At 33.5% G+C, this 19,383-nt stretch overlaps 1 protein-coding gene across 1 annotated transcript; it reads right to left on the bottom strand.

Moving 5' to 3' along the window:
* Nucleotides 1–2,743: 2,743 nt before the first annotated feature.
* Nucleotides 2,744–6,703, bottom strand: LOC115879346. Its single transcript, XM_030896122.1, has 2 exons — nucleotides 6,419–6,703; nucleotides 2,744–5,415 (listed from the first exon to the last, which is right to left on the bottom strand). Exons 1-2 carry the CDS (start codon nucleotides 6,435–6,437, stop codon nucleotides 3,434–3,436), a joined length of 2,001 nt encoding a protein of 666 aa, XP_030751982.1. The 5' UTR covers nucleotides 6,438–6,703; the 3' UTR covers nucleotides 2,744–3,433.
* Nucleotides 6,704–19,383: the final 12,680 nt, after the last annotated feature.

The raw sequence follows: 19,383 nt of genomic DNA on the forward strand, positions 1-19,383 counted from the left end.
CGTTTTTATTTATTTTGATAATGTTTGACCCCACGTATAAGTAAGTGAGACACAATGGGTAAAAATTAATACAGTTTTTCTCTTACAAATATAATTGATATGAAGAAACCTAGAGATAACAGAAAGAGAATACTAGATTAACAAAATTTGGTTTGTTCATCTGGATTAAAAACTATGTTGTCATTTAACCAATCTGAATTATTTGTTTTGAATCGACTTAGAATTCCCTATAAGACTCTTTCCCACAATTTTTTGCAGTTTCCTAGTGAAACTATTTGCTGTGCGCTTCACTACTATATGCTGTAGTCAAATTCTTTACCTTTTGGTTGTTGTCTCTTTGTCTTCATGCTTTTTCCTTAAGTCGGCGAATAGCATATGAAAGGACCGTCGAATTTTTTATTTAAGACCACTTTTCCGTCGCCAAACTTCATAAAGCTCCCTTCTGAGAATCGCTAACACGGATTCATTTTTGAAGGTTATTGTCAACGACTTATGTATTAGAAACATCATGTATTGTTACTTACGAACCGTGCACCTAGTAGCAGTTAATTATATAGAATATGTCTTACCAAAGAGCCTTCTAAATCTTGAGTTTAAAAAAAAATTGTATCGAACACGACCGGACAAGGTATGGTTTACCTGATTGAAACCTGAAGAAAAGAAATATAATTTTTGTTTTAATCACCAGTTTATTCTTGTTGAAAATAATAGACAAAAATTGCTTTGCTCACCAAAATTTGGTCCTAACTCATGACAAATTCCCAGCAAAACAACATAAATCACAAACACGTTGATTCACGTTTGCAGACGTTACTAGATTGACCAGTCTATTATTAATGATTAAATATTATTTCAATTTTTCGTGTATGACTTCATACAATTACTACCTGTTATCTAATTATTTAAAATACAACAAGACAGCTATTTTACCTACGAAGACAGCTCTCCGCAAAAAAAATATGCCACCTGCGCCATCTTTAGACATTCCTTTGTCGCATTTCATAGGTCACAGCCAACTACGCATCTTTAGGATTTCCTAATATTTGCACTGTAAAGTAGCGATTTCGACCAGTGTGCGTCGCGTCGTGTTGTGTTGCGACAATTTCAAATGTTAATAAAAGTGCCGAAGAAATGTTACCGCGTAAAGGAAAGCGTAATTAAGGCATTGTTGGGTGCAATAACATTCAATAACTCAACTTTCCCGGATATTCAACACTCCCGAAACAATTTAATAATGATAAAAATAGAAAAAGCTATTATTGAAAAAGGTAGCATGGTTTAAAAAACATGCTGCAATATTTCATTGTTAGACCAGTATATTACTTTTATTCGATAAACACCGAATCTAAATCACATGGTAATAACAAAGTGCATCTACACCGGACATTTTCCCATAAAGCCAACCCATCGCCAAATCCCTCCCAGCGTTATATACCAGATAATAAATACAATTTATATCTAGGCAATACGAAAAATATTTTGCTGTGAGCAGCATCGAACATCTCTCGCGATCTGCGCCGACCGGATGTGCTACCACAATTACAGTAGGTACCGGTACTCTAGGGCAAATATTTATTAAACGACTGTACCTCCGACTGATTTCTTTGTTTTCTTCCAATCGCACTTTTGTAACTTGTTATCTGGTTTATTGATCGGGTTTGGTTGGAAAACCGTTTAACTTGCGACAGAGAAATTTATTAGTTTATCCACCTTATATTCTCCATTATACTTTATGAATGTAAAAATCCGTTTTTTCTATGATAAACTATAATAGTACCAAAAAAAGTACCACTCTCCGGAAAGAAAATTTGTCGTCGGTGGAGTTGGAAAATATTTATACTCAAAATTTATGTAGGTGTGGGGGTAGTTTATTTTATTTTACAAAGGAATAAGTTGGTACAATTGGAAGGCATAGCAGAAAATTAATATATTTAAAATTTGAGTGACAAGTGATTACTTCAAAATATTGTGAAAAAAGCTGTATAAAATTGAAAAAATCTAATCGAGTTATTTTATTAAAAACAATTACGGTATGTGTTAATACAGCAAGGGTGTATTTAAAAAAACACCATACACCAAAAAAAAATATATATAAAAGATTTCCTGGCTTTCAAGCCGTGCTTCAAGCTCAAGCAACTTACTGCATTTATTGTTACATTGTTTATCAATATAACTTATATAAAACTAAAAAAATAACAATTTTGCCCAGGAATAAATAAAATAAAATATTTTATTAATAATAACACTTACTTATTGAATTTTATACCTTAAAAGTTGGTTAATTAACTTTAATTTTTGTAAACCAGTATCTTTTGACATTATCTCTCTGCAGTACTAAAATTTATTATTTACCTATCGTGTGCTGCGATTTTACAGATACTCCAGTTTTTGGTACCATATACGAGATGGTATACAAACTTTATTTGTGGCTAATACAACTCTTTGGTTATAGTCTCTGGCAAATCTGGCTATCTAGCTATCTCTGGCAAACTGTCTCTGGCGGTCTCTGGGCACCGAATATTAACTGTAAAGTATGGTCTGGGTCAACACTTAATTTTCCCTCGAGTTTTCCTCCACTTAATTTAAAAAAAAACACGAATTAACCCACGTAATAACACAGTCCAAATTGCAAAATATTTATCATTTCTATTTGACATAATTTGACACAAAATTATAACTGATAATATGGCAAGAGTTTGACAGCTCTCAAAAATCTTAAGTCGAGTTCATACGCATCGGCGCACAGTGGGCCAGCGTAGCCTTATTTTATTGAAAAATTATTGTTCGCGTAGAAATTGGTCTTGAACGTGATACAAAAGCTAATATTGATTAAAATGTGAAAAATATCTAAATTGGACAAGTAGAAACATAATTATATAGGGTATAGTAGGAACTGAATATAATACCGGGTGTACCTCAAACGTGGCTCGCCCCTATAACATTTTTGTTTTTGACGTAAACAAATAATATTTGGGGAGCGTATATAAGAGAAAAATCGGGATTTTTCTGCGTGTTCAATTGTTTTACATCACTTCCGGTTTGACCGGAAGTGACCCTAACTTTCGTTTTTTAAATGGCACACCCAAACTTTCTTTACCAGTTTGATAAAAAATTACATTTTTAGTACAATAATATGTCAACTGGTACTTTTTGACATATTTTTATTTTAGTTTATTTTAATTTTCGATCTAATACTATGTATTAATGTCAAAGTCATTTGCCAAAACTTTAAGACTATTACTTTTCTAAATGTAAAAATGCCATTCTTTAAGAAACACCAACCATTTTTGTGAAACAATATTGAATTTAATAACAAATTTAAAGTAAACAAAATAAACTTTTTTATAAAGTAACAAACACAACAAATATAATAAATACCTACAGGAACAAAAAGTATAACAATAATTATTTCGAATCTTACAAAACTACTAAGCTAATCCGAATCATCATCGCTGCTGTGGTTAGAAGAAGTAGTTTTAAATGACTTGAACATATTAAGTGCTTCTGGGCAAAATATTTTCTTTTTTGGTGTACTATGCTTTCTTAGTGAAGTAATTTTTGGATCGGAAGTAACAAGCAAATAATTAAAAACATCTCTATTTGTTGATACTCTATTGCATTTTCGAGAGTTTTGTTCTCTAGCCCTTCTGTACTCTTTATTTCTGGCCTCTTGGGCTTCCTCTGACAGTTGCCCAATAGGCACAGGAACAGACTTGATTATTTCTGCACTGTGAATAAAAATTTTATGTAGTGAAGCAGGAATTCTATACCATGGATATAGATGCAGAAAAAGTCTTCCTGTAGCAATGCAGTAATATTTAAATTCTCTAATTTTAATATCAAAGCCACTAGCAATGACTTGCAAAATCACATAAATGCGATATATTAGATTTTCGTCAATATTGGTTATTTCAGCGGACACTTTATAGTTTTGAAAAAATGTCCTGGCTGTGTTGCCATCATTAGTCGTCCCTGCTCCCTGTTTTGTTTGATCCACAATAATCCCCAAACGAGATCGAAAGGCTGCTTGGATCCTATTTTTTTCTTGCTTAATGACATTTTTATCATCACCTCGTGCTTGCCACTTTTGTATCTGTAATCGATAACTGATTTTCAAAATACATTCGAATGATCGAATCCATGCATGTAGGGATGTAATTCCGAAGGAAAGATGGTTCTTATCTACAGTTCTTTTCAGAACTGCATCAATATCGTTCATCTCAATGGGTGAAGCACCGCACAAATAACACTTTTGGGATGATGTACCTGTTATTGAGTTAATCATTTTATTATCTACCATTGACATGTATAGTTCATGTTTTACCAAAATAACCGAATTATTTTTTAATCTAAAATTAGTCGGTGATAAATTTAAAATTTCTTGGTCCATATGACTTTTCTCCTTTTTTGAAATTTCGATAGTTTCTTTCAAAAACTGCATTTTTAGAGGTCGGCAATAAACCGTAGATGCAGGGTGGGGGTTCTGCCAGACATAAATTTTTGCGCTTTGACCGTTTGTGGTATTTAACTGTAAAGGAACCAGACATGTAAGCAGCAAATTACTGTCACTATAATTGCCTTCAAATGCTTGTTTATATTCGTTTTGTCCACTACTTCCGTCCATTCCCCACTTAGTAATTAAAGTAAAATTTAAGTTTTCAAAATGTTGGTTTTCTAGATCCAAAGTCGACAAAAGCCTACAAGTTGTATGATCTAGTAGCGATTGTAAAGGTAACACCACAGAATGTTCCTGCGCAGAAATATTCTCCGGATAACATAACTGCTTTGCCTCTCTTATTTTGTTGTAACTGGGGTAGATGTCGAAATTGTTTTCTTTAGCGTTATTTCTTAGAAGTTGGTATGATCGCTTAGTAAGTTTAGCGTCAAGAAATAACGCTAAAGCTTGATCTGAACTTAATGGAGATTGTGCGTTTTTGGAAGTAGTTTGATTATTTTTTTTTATTTCTTGGTTCGGAGATAAAACAGTACGAGATCGAGATAATAATTTAGCAGCTTCTGGTCTTCCATCAGACCTTAATCTTAATTCAGTAGCAAAAATCAGCTCGCTTGTTTCCGTTTTTCGTAACTGTTCCGTTCTTCGGAATTTTCCAGAGTAACTGAGATTTTGAAACTCAGATTTGGGTCTTCCAGTAGTTTTTGTTTTAACACAAGCAAAATTTATGACCCTGTCAAGCCATGTTTTGTTCCAGTCTAAAAATCTACTCTTGGTCCTTTTTGCAGCCAGCCATTTCCTTCGAAAATCAAGGGAATAAAGACGAGAATATTGCATTACTCTTGCCTTGTTTTGCTTCATGCACTTCATACATAAAATAGAGTTTAATGTCTCTTTGATTTTGATCCTCTCTATGCCTTTTTCAAATATTTGTCTTAACTGAATCGTATGGGATTCAAGTTCTAAAAATGCAAAAACCCATCAGAACTATTAGAACTCCATCAAAATTATATATTAAGAACAGCGTTTATTTGGTAAAGAAATAAAAAAATAAGGTCAATTTTTTTTCGATTTGCCACATTTTTTTCATGTCTACATTCTTCCCAACTTTCTTTTTTTCAAATGTAAACGTATGTTTTGTGGTAGCTCGTTGGAAAGGGCACAAAAAAAGGAATATGACCCACTATTTACTTTTGTATTTTATTAAACTCGTAAAAAAAATATTATTTATTGCAAAAAATTGTTGAAAATGTTCACTATTTTTTTCCTGACAGAACCTTAATCTAAAATGAAACTCATTTCCGACATTCTGTATTATTTCTGGGATTATTTGTCTATTTTCTTGTGTTATCTTCCAAATTTTCAGATTTCGTTACGTAAATTTTAGATTTCGGCTACCACAAGGCATTTACATTAAAAAGAAAAAGTTGGGGGTTGTTTTTACCCCCAAATGGGGGGTGAGTGTCATTTGGACATGAAAAAAATGTGGCAAATTGAAAAAAAATTGACCCGTATTTTTTTTAATTTCTTACGAGATGAATAGTATTTTGTAATACAGAATTTATTCCAGTTAAAAGTTCCACCCTGTATAATAAATGTAGGCTTTCACGGCATTATTATTATTATTTTAGATAATAATAACCCGAAAAAACGACTCACAATACTATAAAAATAAGCGTATTGACCTTTTCGTAACAAATGCATAGCAAATAAAAACGCTCATTTTTCAATGGGGGGCACTTTGGGGCAGAATTTTTTTTTATCAAAATAAAATATAGTTGTTATATATTCCAAAAATATAAGTTTCAAAAATATGATATTTCCTCATTTTAAAAAAAGTCTGTGGCAAATTTGAACTTTTCGATTTGAGGCATATTTTTACCAATTCAGGAGTCTTCCTTTAAAGTGCCTTTTGTTGTAAGATTTACTAACAAAATAAAATATGTTAAAGCAGACTACACTTACCTCTTTCACCTACATCCATCACAAAAATTTGATTGCTTATAATTTCCCACAGAAAAAATATCGAAATTGAAACTTTTTAAAGACAAACTTTTTTTCAAATGCGAAAGGCAAACCTGTCGTAAAATGACGCGTTATTTGACGTCTCCATGACGATCAATCGAAATAATTATTTTGTTTTTTTATGGATCAAAGTCTACTAAGTTTATGCAAGTGTTAAGTTATCAGATATGTTAATAAAAATATTTTGGACTTATTCAATATTAAAGGGTATTTCTGGCCCTCTGTGCGGCGTCCGTTTGTTATTCATCGTTCCGTCAAACCAATAATATTGAAATATGATCTGTCATTTTTGAACTAAACCAATAATACTGGTTAAATTAACAAGAGATGACGCCCCCATGGCGGATTTATACCGGGTGCGTCTCAAAAGTGGCTCATCCCCTATAACTTTTTTATTTTTTCAGTTAAAAAAACGAGATTTGGTATGTTAGTATATGACATAATTTGGGATTGATTGACGTATCGAAGATCATGGAGAGACTGGTTAAAAAGAGGCTTGTATCATTTCTTCTAAAATACAAAATACTCACCCCCTTTCAGTTTGGGTTCTTGAGTAACAAATGTACAAATGACGCTATGTTTTCGCTGTTTTATAATGTATACTCCAGTCTGAACAACCGTCTCGTTACAGCAACAATTTTCTGTGATTTCTCGAAAGCTTTCGATTGTGTTAATCATAACATCCTAACTAACAAATTGCAGTACTATGGTATCAGGGGAACGCCTCTTGAATGGTTTAAGTCCCACCTTAACAACAGAAACCAGCGTGTGAGGGTTGATAAGACTGTGTCTTCTTGCAAGCCAATAGAATGCGGAGTACCTCAGGGCTCAGTGCTAGGTCCTATTTTGTTTCTGTTGTTTATCAACGATATTGCTAGTCTGGACATCAGTGGTAAAATCTGTCTCTTCGCGGATGATACTTGTTTCACATGGAGCAGCCCGGACACCACGGCACTTCATAAAACCATTTCCAGTGACTTAATCAACATAAAAACATGGTGCGATTCTAATTATCTGTGTCTCAACGTCTCTAAAACTAAAGTCTTATCATATAAAAGTACGTTGCTACCTTTTCAACTTGATAATACCACCATTGACGTCGTTGATTCTGTGAAATTTTTAGGCCTTGTTGTGGACAACTATTTAAAATGGGATTTGCACATCGATGCTTTAGCTAAAAATTAAGTTCTGCCTGTTTCGCACTTAGATCAGTTGCTAATGTGCTTAATTTGTCAACATCTAGGACAGTCTATTATGTTCTTTTGAGTCGCATCTCCGATACGCACTTCCATTCTGGGGTGCGTGTTGTGCGACTCAATTTGAGCAATATCTTCAAATTACAAAAGACAGCTGTGCGATATTCGCTGAGGCTAACCAGTCGTGCTCACTGCCGGGACTTGTTTAAAAGATATAAAATATTAACTCTTCCTTCCCTATTCATACTCCTCGAATCCGTCTGCCTAGTTCGCAAGCACGTATCGAGTATTTCTCTAGAAGACCAGTTCATGGCTATCAATTAGGAACGCAGAGCATAACATGTATCTGCCAACCCCTCACTCTGAGTTAGTAAAGAGTTCCATATTGTACAATGCAAAAAAAAAATGCACAATCATCTGCCATCTGAAATTAATTCCATTTCATCCTTTCCTGCATTTCGCAGAGCCTTGAGATCATACTTACTGGAGAAAGCCTTTTACGCGGTTTAACGATTTTTTATTAATATCTAGGGTTCTAAATTTAACACACATTCACTAAATTTAAGAAATGATTTTGTTTTCTATCCATTTAAATTTAGTATTGACATTATATACAGTTGTTTATTTACATGTATGTTTATATTTTATTTATATTTAATTAAATAAATTTTTGACAATGTACAATTTCTATAATTGTATGAAGTATTGTTTTAGTTTTGTATGTTTGCTGTTAGTTGTATATGTTTTTCTATTGTTAAGTGAAGTTTTGTATGTTTTTATATTCTTTTTTTTTAAGCTTTGTCAACAAAATTGTAAATTTTTTTTTATGACAATAAAGCAATTTCTTTCTTTCTTTCTTTCTTTCTTTCCTGTTTCAGCGGAAATGACTACAACTTTTGATTTTTAAATGGCACCCTCTGTATTTTTTTACTTTATTTGATAGAAAATGACATTCTGAATAGAATGACATATCATATGTCAACTTTTAACATTCTGGCTTAATAAAAAATGGTATTTTAAAATTCAATCTAGAGCGCTAAAATAGCTATGTTAAAAACACTAATTCTTAATCAAGGAGCCTTGGAAAAATTGATTTGATCGTCTAATATTTTTAGTGTCTTGTTCTGGCCAGTTAGAAAATGCTCAAATCGTATTTTTAATCATATCTCAATTTTTTCAAATGGAACGCGGGTGGCTCTTTAGCATATTTGGAAAAAGCATTTTTTTACGAATAATTTGATACCACACACTTGGTATTTCGAGTCAAATTTTCGTTACGAACTGCAATTTATAATTTCAAATATACCATATGCGAAAATGTCAAAAGCTGACATATGATATGTCATTCTATTCAGAGTGTTATTTTCTATCGAACAAAGTAAAAAAATACCGAGAGCGCCATTTAAAAATCAAAAGTTTTAGTCATTTCCGGTGAAACATGAAGTGACCGAAAACAATTGAATACGTCAATCAATCCTAATTTATGTCATATACTAACATACCAAATTTCGTTATTTTAACTGAAAAAATAAAAAAGTTATAGGGGTGAGCCACTTTTGATACGCACCCGGTATACCTATAAACCCATCCATAGTTAAGTTAAAAAATATTAGAAACTTTTTTTAGTTAAATAAATGGATTGGTATGGAAGTCATCTGCTTTTTTTCTGTCATCGCCTATCGAAATCTTACCTGAGAAAGAAAAAACAGAAGATATTTCTATGTCCAAGGAATATTGAGACACCTTGTATATGAAATTATCGATTTTCTCTAAAATTCTATATTCATGTTCGTTCAATCCAAAATGCCCATTATTAGAGCTTTAGTTTTATTTCTTTCTTGTGCATATTTCAAGACCCGATTCTATAAATAAACAAACAATAAATAGTCGAACGCATTCGCATTGAGCATACAAAAGCGGCAATAATGAGCATCAGCTTCTGAATCACCCTCTTCGGTTTTTCGGAATCAATATTCCACAAGTGTTTCGAAATATCAAACGCGCAATGATGAACAATGCCCGAAAAAATCGCATAATAAATCCAGACGTAATGAAATAACCGCACATAAAGAACAATCGGCTGTTTATTATTTTCGAACAATAACTGGCCTTAAAACATAAACAAATTAATAATAAATATGTAAAACAGGTTACGCCGGGAATTTTGTATGGCATATGCAGTTGAAATACTAATTCAAAAAATGTGTTTTCCATTGGTTTATAAATGAACATTAATATGTATTTTTAATACGTACATTTTATTTTTTGGAAAAATCCGTGTATTTTGTATCTGAAAGAGAATAAATTAAAAACAAAAAAAAAACCAGTGTGTGCACTATGTGCGCATATTTGTGTAAGAAGAGCATTTAAGAAGATTTAGAAGTAGTAAAAGGGAATAAGAAGAGAATTTAAGAAGAAGATTTATTTAAGAAGAGAAAACATTTTGAACCTAACCAACAATTCGTATTTATAGGTCTGTTTACAGTAATTTCCTTAAATTACACGAATATTTTCCTTGATTATTAGTTTGAAATAAATATGACATCTCTCCAAAAAAATCCTTTTTGGGTATTTCGCCACTGCGCTGCAAGAAAATCTACAAAATAAAATAGTTATTTTTTGTAAACACATCTGCGTTAAACCTAAACGGACACTGCTTGTCAGAAGTTATGTTTACAGTTATACAAATTTGCCTAACAAAGAAAAAAATGCTTAACGTTTCGGAAAGTTTATCTCTTTCCGTCGTCGGAAGCAAAAAAATACAAAGAATAAAGAAAAAAACTATTTAAAATATTTAAATTCAACTATTCGAGAACACTTTACTTTTTTAAAACAGATACGTCTACAAGAAACCGTTGACGTTCTGTTAAAATGACATTATATCAAGTTCAAAATTAACAATTACTACCTGCAGAACAAATACTTAGTAAGGTAAAACCAAAAAGCCCCAAACTTTCTGTATGTTAAAGAAAACTATTTTTTAAACATTATTTAAAGAAGGGTGATTTTTGCAATTTTCCCGGACGCATGGAAAAACGCAGAAGTTGTGCTATTATACAAAAAAGGAGATTTTACAAATATAGAGAATTATAGACCAATAAGCCTCCTCTCGTATCTATACAAGCTCTTCACTAGGATTATCAACAACCGACTGTCTAAGAAACTAGATTCCTATCAGCCAATAGAACAGGCAGGCTTTCGAAAAGGTTTTAGTACCATCGATCATCTACAAACAATTAAAACAGTCATTGAAAAAACAACAGAATACAATATACCTCTACATTTGGCCTTTGTAGACTACCAAAAAGCCTTTGACAGCATCGAAACCTGGTCATTTCTAGCTGCAATGGAGGACGCGAGAATTGATTCCAGATATTATTCCATTATTAAAAATATCTATGATAGTGCAACCTTCCAAGTTAAATTAGATGATGACCTCAAAACAGAAAAAATACTACTCGGCAAGGGCGTGAGACAAGGAGATACCATCTCTCCCAAGTTATTTACACTGGCACTGGAAAATGTCTTCAAGAAATTAGAATGGGAAAATAGAGGTCTAAACATCGATGGGGTACACCTTAGCCATCTGAGGTTCGCAGACGATATTGTCTTGCTGAGCACCGACATTCAAGAACTAAACACCATGCTAAATGAGCTAAATGACCAATCCCAGAAAATTGGCTTTAAAATGAATTTGAAAAAGACCAAGATAATGAGCAACAATATCCATAACATTACCGTTGACAACGTTATTATTGAAAACGTAGACCATTATATATATATTTAGGTCATAAAATCAAGCTGGGCAAGGAAAACCAAAATACGGAGATCAAACGCAGGATCCATTTGGCATGGGTAGCATTTGGAAATATGAGCAATATTTTCAAGGATAAAAAGGTGCCCATGAACCTAAAGAAAAAAGCTTACGACAGCTGCATTCTACCTGTGCTTACGTATGGCTTAGAGACTATGTCAATTACTCGAAAAACAGCAGAACAAATACGAGTAGCACAAAGAGCCATGGAAAGAATCATGTTGGGAGTCAATATTAGAGAAAAAAATACGGAATACCCACATACGTCAAAAAACAAAATTAATAGATGTCGTTAAAAGAGTGGCAAGTCTGAAGTGGCAATGGATAGGACATGTGGCAAGACAGGATTCAGACCGATGGCCCCAAAAAGTAATCCTATGGAGACCTAGGGAAACAACCAGGAGTATGGGCCGACCAAAAAAGAGATGGGTCGATGACGTCAGGGCAGTGGCGGGAAGACAATGGATAAGATTGGCTAGAGATCGCGAAGCATGGAAAAACCTAGAAGAGGCCTATATCCAACACTGGATGGAACCAGGCTGAGAAAGAAGAAAGAAGAAAGAAGAAAGAAGAAAGAAGAAAGAAGAAAGAAGAAAGAAGAAAGAAGAAAGAAGAAAGAAGAAAGAAGAAAGAAGAAGAAGAAGATTTTTGCAACTCTTAGATTTGACAGCATTAATGAGACACAGGACACTATATACCTCACCCTCTATAACTTTTTGGGTCAAGTTTTAATTTGATTTAAAGTACAATAGTTATTTTAACTACAATTAGCCTATACCGGGTAAATGCAAATTTAGGTAGCGTTTATAGAAATTTAAAAATTGGTTTTTGTTTTTACAGTGTTAAATACAGGGTGGGTCACTTAAAATTTATAATGGCTATAATTTCTAAACCAAAAAAGATATCAAAAAAATAAAAAATACCGTTTCTATAATATCGAGGGGGAATACATACGACGTATTTTTTGAACCACCCCGGCGGCACCACTACTCACTTGAAAATCTTAAATGGCAACACCCCACTTGTGGCGCCTTTTTGGAAAGCCCATGAAAAATGCTAAACGATGGTCATAAAGTTTTTAGGGTGAAATTGAAAAACTACCCCTTACACGAAAAATTTCAGCATAAGTTACAAATTGGGACACAGCTAAATGAGGCTTTTTTCAAACTACCCCGACCCACCCCTAGGTGCCACTCCCTCACTTCTAACCTCAAGATAGTGATACCCCACTTGTGACACCTCTTTGGAAAGCGTATAAAAAATGCTGAACGACTGTCATAAAAAAGAACGAAAAAAATAGAGCCTAAAAATAAAACAAAAATGTCAAAACGTGTCAAAATCAATAGAATGATTTATTTTTGTATCGATGAACCATTGCGAGAAAAAAAGAGCTGGTACAAAGAAATTTATTATAACTCTTAATGAAGACCTTTCACTTTCAGCAAGATGGAGCCCCTTCGCATTATTCTATTGTCACAAGGCGGTGGTTGGATAAATATTATCCAAGGTAATGGATTGGCAGAAGGGGTCTAATCGAGTGGCCGCCAAGGTCACCTGATCTCACTCCTTTAGACTTTTCCTTGTGGGGTTACACTAAATCCATATAGTCTACAAGACAAAACCAGGTTCGTTGCAAGAATTGCGACAGAGGAGAACTGAAGCATGTCGAAATATTCCGAGAGAGACTTTCCAAAAAGTGAGAGAAGAATTTGATAATCGTTTGTTTTTTTGTATGGGACAAAACGGCTGTCATTTTGAGCAATTATTAAAATAAATTATCATTTTAAATTTCTATCAAATTGTCACACCTACATTTCTTGTCACTAACCAGTAATTAAGTTGAAGTCTGTATGACCATCGTTTAGCAATTTCAATTAGCTTTCCAAAGAAGTGTCACAAGTGGGGTATCGCTATCTTGAGATTAGAAGTGAGGGGGTGCCACCGAGGGGTGGGTTGGGGTGGTGTGAAAAATACTTCATTTGCGTCATTTAGCTGGGTCCCAATTTGTAACTTATGCTGAAAAAATCACCTTTCTCATTAATGTCCACCTAATTGTTCGTGTAAGGGTAGTTTTTCAATTTCACCCTAAAAACTTTATGATCATCGTTTAGCATTTTTCATGGGCTTTCCAAAAAGGCGCCACAAGTGGGGTGTTGCCATTTAAGATTTTCAAGTGAGTAGTGGTGCCGCCTTAGGGGTAGGTCGGGGTGGTTCAAAAAATACGTCATATGTATTCCCCCTCGATATTATAGAAACGGTATTTTTTTTATATCTTTTTTGGTTTAAAAATTATAGCCATTGTAAGTTTTCAGCGGCCCACCCTGTATACCCAAAAACCTTACATTTTAGTTATATACTTCTTTAATAAAACTCACCTTTATTTTTCTCCTAGAATCCGATAATCAATAATACATAGGGTGTTTGGTTTGGTTTGGTTTCGAAAAAAAAACAATTTTCATGTGTAACTTTTTTGGGAGACACTCTTTAGAACTCTTAAAACTTTAAAAAAGGCTCTAAATTAACCTACATTTGCTCACAAAATTTAATTTCAATACAAACTGTCGTTCTCCATGGAGCCTCCGCGTTGTATGAGAGGTGCAATCCTGTAATATGAATTGATAATTAACATCCATACCAGCGATTTCTCTAATGTTCGTAGGTTTCCGATCGATATAGAATTATTATTAGTGTCACCAAAAAATTTGGTATAGTACACTGAAACACTACACTGACAACTGAAAGGTACAAGGACATTTTCCACGAAACTTAAAAAGGATTAACATGCATAATGAGAGGGAAGAAGCAGCTCACAATAGAACGGAACGGAGAAGAATAGTAAACTCAGTTAACAGCGACAACCAAAAAGTAAAGAGGCAACAAAGCAATGGGATTTATGAATGTCCGGAGTGTGGTAGACAGATAACATCACGTATCGGACTTTTCAGTCACAGAAAAGCTCATGAAAGAAAACGCCTTGCGTGACTATCTTCTGATGTGTGTCGAATACTCGTCAGCGAGTAATGGCAGTATGTATGCATGGGTATACTACAATCAGTTGCATCAGTTTATAGATGAAAATAAGCCAAAGAACTACAGATTTACTCTAAAACTATTTCCGTGCCGAAGCTATAAAATACTTTTATGTGCGATGTTTAAAGTATACTTTAATTGTAACTCCGATTATAAACACTTGTTTTGATCGAATAATAAAGTTGTCAATTCCGATTGCAGTCTCCAGAGACAAAAAAAAAATAAAATAACAGTGACAAATTAGATTAGAGCGACCGACAAATGAGCGGAGATCCTCAAAGACAACTCGAATTTGAGTTCATTCCGTATTCTGGTCGGAGAGCCGACGCGACGACGACGTTACTGAGGCTTTTGTATCAACTTGCCTCCTTCCCTCCTCACTTTCCTCTTCCTAAACTTATTCGTCTATTGACACAAGATATTTTTATTTCCTGTTGAGGGAAACGAGACATCCGATACGTTTCTTTTGTTTGGTTTGCCTTTTTCCTCGGTTTTTTGCGATCCTTTTTTGTTTGCTTTATTAATTTTTCTTTTGGCAGAGAGAGACTTGTTGATATGAGGAAAATTTTGAATGAATTTGCGGTATCCGAATATAAGTTTGTTTTTTATACTAAAAAATGTTTCTACAATGATTTTGGAGCCGCCAAAACTAAAACTGATTTTAAGTATATTAGTTACCCTGATTACACGGAAAAAAAGCTAAACTGGCTTAAAGATTATTAATCTTGAACCAACGATATGCTAGTTTCCCCATTCCGCAAATCTAGTTGTACTTCTTTTCAAGAAAACCTTATCCTTAGAAGCTAAGAAAATGTATCTTTTATTTAAGATTTACCTAGTATTGAAATTAAGATAATACTACACTGCAGACAATTCGAGAAAAATCTTGTTTCGAGTACTACTTATACTTATTTGTAAATTAGCAAATTATTGCATTAAGTATAGAAATTCTTTGTGTACATGTAATAATTACTTTATTCAAGTGTAATATCACCTACTATAAAATAAAGCCTCTTCTTACTTTTAGGCTAGTTAGTAGAAGCGCCGACTAGGTAGTTTATAAAATTATAAAGTTTTTTTGTTATCGTTTGTGCTTGTGATATGTGAAAATGGAGGACCTTCTTCAGGCATGGGAGATGACGATTTGATCCCAAAATTTCAAGGTAAGTTTAGCAATAATCCTACATTATTTGATAGAACTTTTAATTGAAATCGGACACAAGATCTTATACACTGGTGGTAAACTAGGTATGTACGCGTTTGGAATGATTCAATTATGTTTTAACAATTTTTATTATCGTTTCTCGTTTTCAATTAGCGATGCCGCTGTTCAATATCTACCTATATTGGGAAATTACACAGTTTTATTGTATTTTCTTATTACGAAAACATATAATTTGGTAGGTGATGTGTGACTAATCTAATTTAAAAAGTATTAACCATATTCGGGGTTATTCTGGTGATATTTCAAAATTCCATACCTATTGTAAATGGAAATTAAGAAAAGATTTTACCGAAACAAGACTTTCTAACAAGATCGAACCCGAACCTCCGAAAGCATAGGGAACACGTTACCGAATTTTGTAAGAATTATATAGTTTTTCGATCCCGGTTAATATTCGTCCTAAGAAAAACTAGTTTATCCTAAAATCGGGTTTGCCCAGTAACATACATGTTACCGGACAATATAATAGAGTTGGGACATGCTAAAAATTTTAATTTTCATTCCCAATAGGTATGGAATATTGAAATATCACCAGAATAACCCCGAATATGGTTAATACTTTTTAAATTAGATTAGCCAAACATCACCTAGCAAATTATATGCTTTTCGCAATAAGAAAATACAATAAAACTGTGTAATTTCCCAATATAGGTAGATATTGAACAGCGGCATCGCTAATTGAAAACGAGAAACGATAATAAAAATTGTTAAAACATAATTGAATCATTCCAAACGCGTACATACCTAGTTTACCACCAATGTATAAGAAATAATGCATATTAAAATGGAGTCCCCCTAACCTCAAACCAATGTCAATCAAATAATGTAGGGTTATTGCTAAAATTACCTTGAAATTTTGGGATCAAATCCGTCATCTCCCATGCCTAAAGAAGGTCCTCCATTTTAACATATCACAAGCACAAACGATGAGAAAAAACTTTATATAAAGTACCCGGCGCGCGGCGCGTCTCGTGTCGCAAAGGAGAAACAGAAACCAAATGAAGATAGGAATCAGGAATGCACTGTTGCGTTGTTGCTGTTGGGGATGGTCACTTAATATAAGAATAGTAACTCTTGGAAATGGGGTGTTATTCCCGCGTCGATTTCAATTAAAAGTTCTAAAAAAGTTAAGAATACCACTTATTATTATATAAAAGCATTTATACTTCATTTAATAATAGTTTCTTCGTTGCTAAAGGATTTATTCACTTGATAGTAATATAAGTTTTTCTAAAATATAAGTCATTTTATTCTTTTTTTTAGATTCAAAATTACTTAAAGTGACTAAAAGTGATTAAAAAGCAAGTGTAAAAGTAAAATAGTTCCAAATATTTGTTGTACTCGTGGAAAGAATACTATCCTTAAAGAAAGTGTAAAATTTTAAGTGTATGATTGTTCTTGAATATAGAAATGATTTTTTTCCGTGTATACCAGTATAGTTCCTTTTTTACTGTTTCGTGTAGTTTTCGAGAAATTGCAGGTATAACAAAAAAAATAAACAATTTTAAATTAATTAATGAGATTAATCTACAAGCTAAACACGATCAAAGGTACTTGGACCAAGCACGGATGGTGCCATATAACTGTAAAGTTGCATCAAAGTAAGTAGACTGGCTTCCAACTTACTTGGATGCTACGAAGCCGTCCAAGTCTTCAAGTTAGTCTAAAAAAATAAATACTTAGCTTTCAACTCCAACGCTAGTTTTGAAGTCCTTTGAAATTAATGATAATGTCCAGATACAACAGATAGACATTGTTGACAAATTTAAATACCTGGTTGTTACGATCAACATCGAGGATTTGAGCAAAGAAGAAATACAAAGACAAATGCAGAAGAGCAAACAAGTTATTGGATGTCTTAATAGCCTCTGGTGGGGCCAAAACTTGTCTGCAACAACTAAAAACTTGAACGAACATTGGTGGAGTCGGTTCTTTGCTATGGCTCAAAGGTATGGCCTATAAATGCAGACGCGAAGCGCAAAATCCAAGTGGTTGAAATAGACTACCTCAGAAAAAGCGCAGGTATGTATATCTAGAATGGAAAAAGGACAAACATCGAGGTCAGGTGTATCATGAAAGCATCGGAAGAAACAGTACTAGATCGACTCGAAAAATGTAGCTTAAAGAGGTTAACACTTACAGCACCTTGAATCTTTTTCGCAATTTCTATTTTATTGTTGATCGACTCTTCAATATATCCTTCCTCAACCGTTGAAGATCGCCATCCTCTGTGTCTTTTTAACGTTGTCATGTTGACTCCTGCATTTGCTAGTAATGTAGCGGATGATATTCTCATACAATGGCCAGTGTATTGCTCAGGATGTTAGAGGCCGAAGTACCTACTTGCGGAAGATCTTCCGGAATCATTTTTCTTTATAATCTGCAGATATTTATTAGGGTATCTTTGGTCTCAAATCTCTGGATATTCCTTGCGATTGTAGATTTTCCAGGTATCGATCTATTCGGATACAGAGCAGCATACATGTCCGACACCTTTTGATAATTATTTCCTTGATAATACCATTTAATCATTAATACTTTTTCTTCGGTAGTGTAATTCATGGCTAATATTTTCGATGTAGGTATGAGTTTTTAATAATAATAATAATAAATCACTAAATAGATAAATTTCTGAAATGACAACTTCATTTGACAGTTATCTTTTACCTTGACTGGTGCTCATAAGTAAATACAGGGCCATAAGAAAGGAGAAATATTTAAAAAGAAATCGGCGATAACTCGTAAACGGGCTAATCAAAAATATCTAAAGTTATTCTTTTGAATGTGGGTTTTAGTGCTCTTCAATAAACCTTAATAGAATTATTCTCTAAAATAATTAGGGAAGCCAATAATTGACCCCATTAAAATTTACATGGGATTTCCTATGTCCCGCTCGACGATGCAACACCCGGTATGTAAGATAAGATACACACTGTCAAACTTTCAATTTGACACAATTTTTCTGTTTTTTTTTTCAAAAATCTTGAAACTACACCAATGACGTTGTCCAATCTTGAAAAAAAAATTAGTGTGGACAAATCAAACTGCAAATAATCATATTTTTAGTTTACATTGTGTTGTATATGTTGGATTAAAACAATAAATCATTGTATATGATTAGTCTCTCTTTTATACATAGAAAAGTCAAAAATAAAATTAAGAGCACCTCAACTCAGAGACTCCTCGATATGCAGGTATAATTTATCACAGAAAATCACACCCTCTTTCTGGTCTCCCATTACAATAGCCCCATTATTATGAGCATAAAGTCTATTCTCGATCCTTAATTTCTCATTGTGTAAATGGATGATCCCAAATTATTATCATACAATATGGTTTGTTACATCCCTCTCTCTTTCTTCTGCACTCTCTCGCTCGCATCATGCATAAACCGTATCAATTATTTAAAGAAAAACGATTATTTTCTGGTCGGGTTTTTTCCCCGTCGGGGCACCAGAATCAATTACATGGGCGGAGAAATGTTTACTTAACCAATACCTCATTATAATACGATACACAATGTAGGCCGTTTGAAGACTTGCATAATGCAGTTAATATTGGTAATTTATTTTGATTTATTATTTCGAAACGTGTTATTTAGGTCACCTTGTATATTTTATGTGGCTACGTGTGTTCGGTG

This window comes from Sitophilus oryzae, unplaced genomic scaffold (genome assembly GCF_002938485.1).
Source record: "Sitophilus oryzae breed Bouriz unplaced genomic scaffold, Soryzae_2.0 scaffold_1576_pilon_pilon, whole genome shotgun sequence".
Lineage (NCBI taxonomy): Eukaryota > Metazoa > Arthropoda > Insecta > Coleoptera > Curculionidae > Sitophilus > Sitophilus oryzae.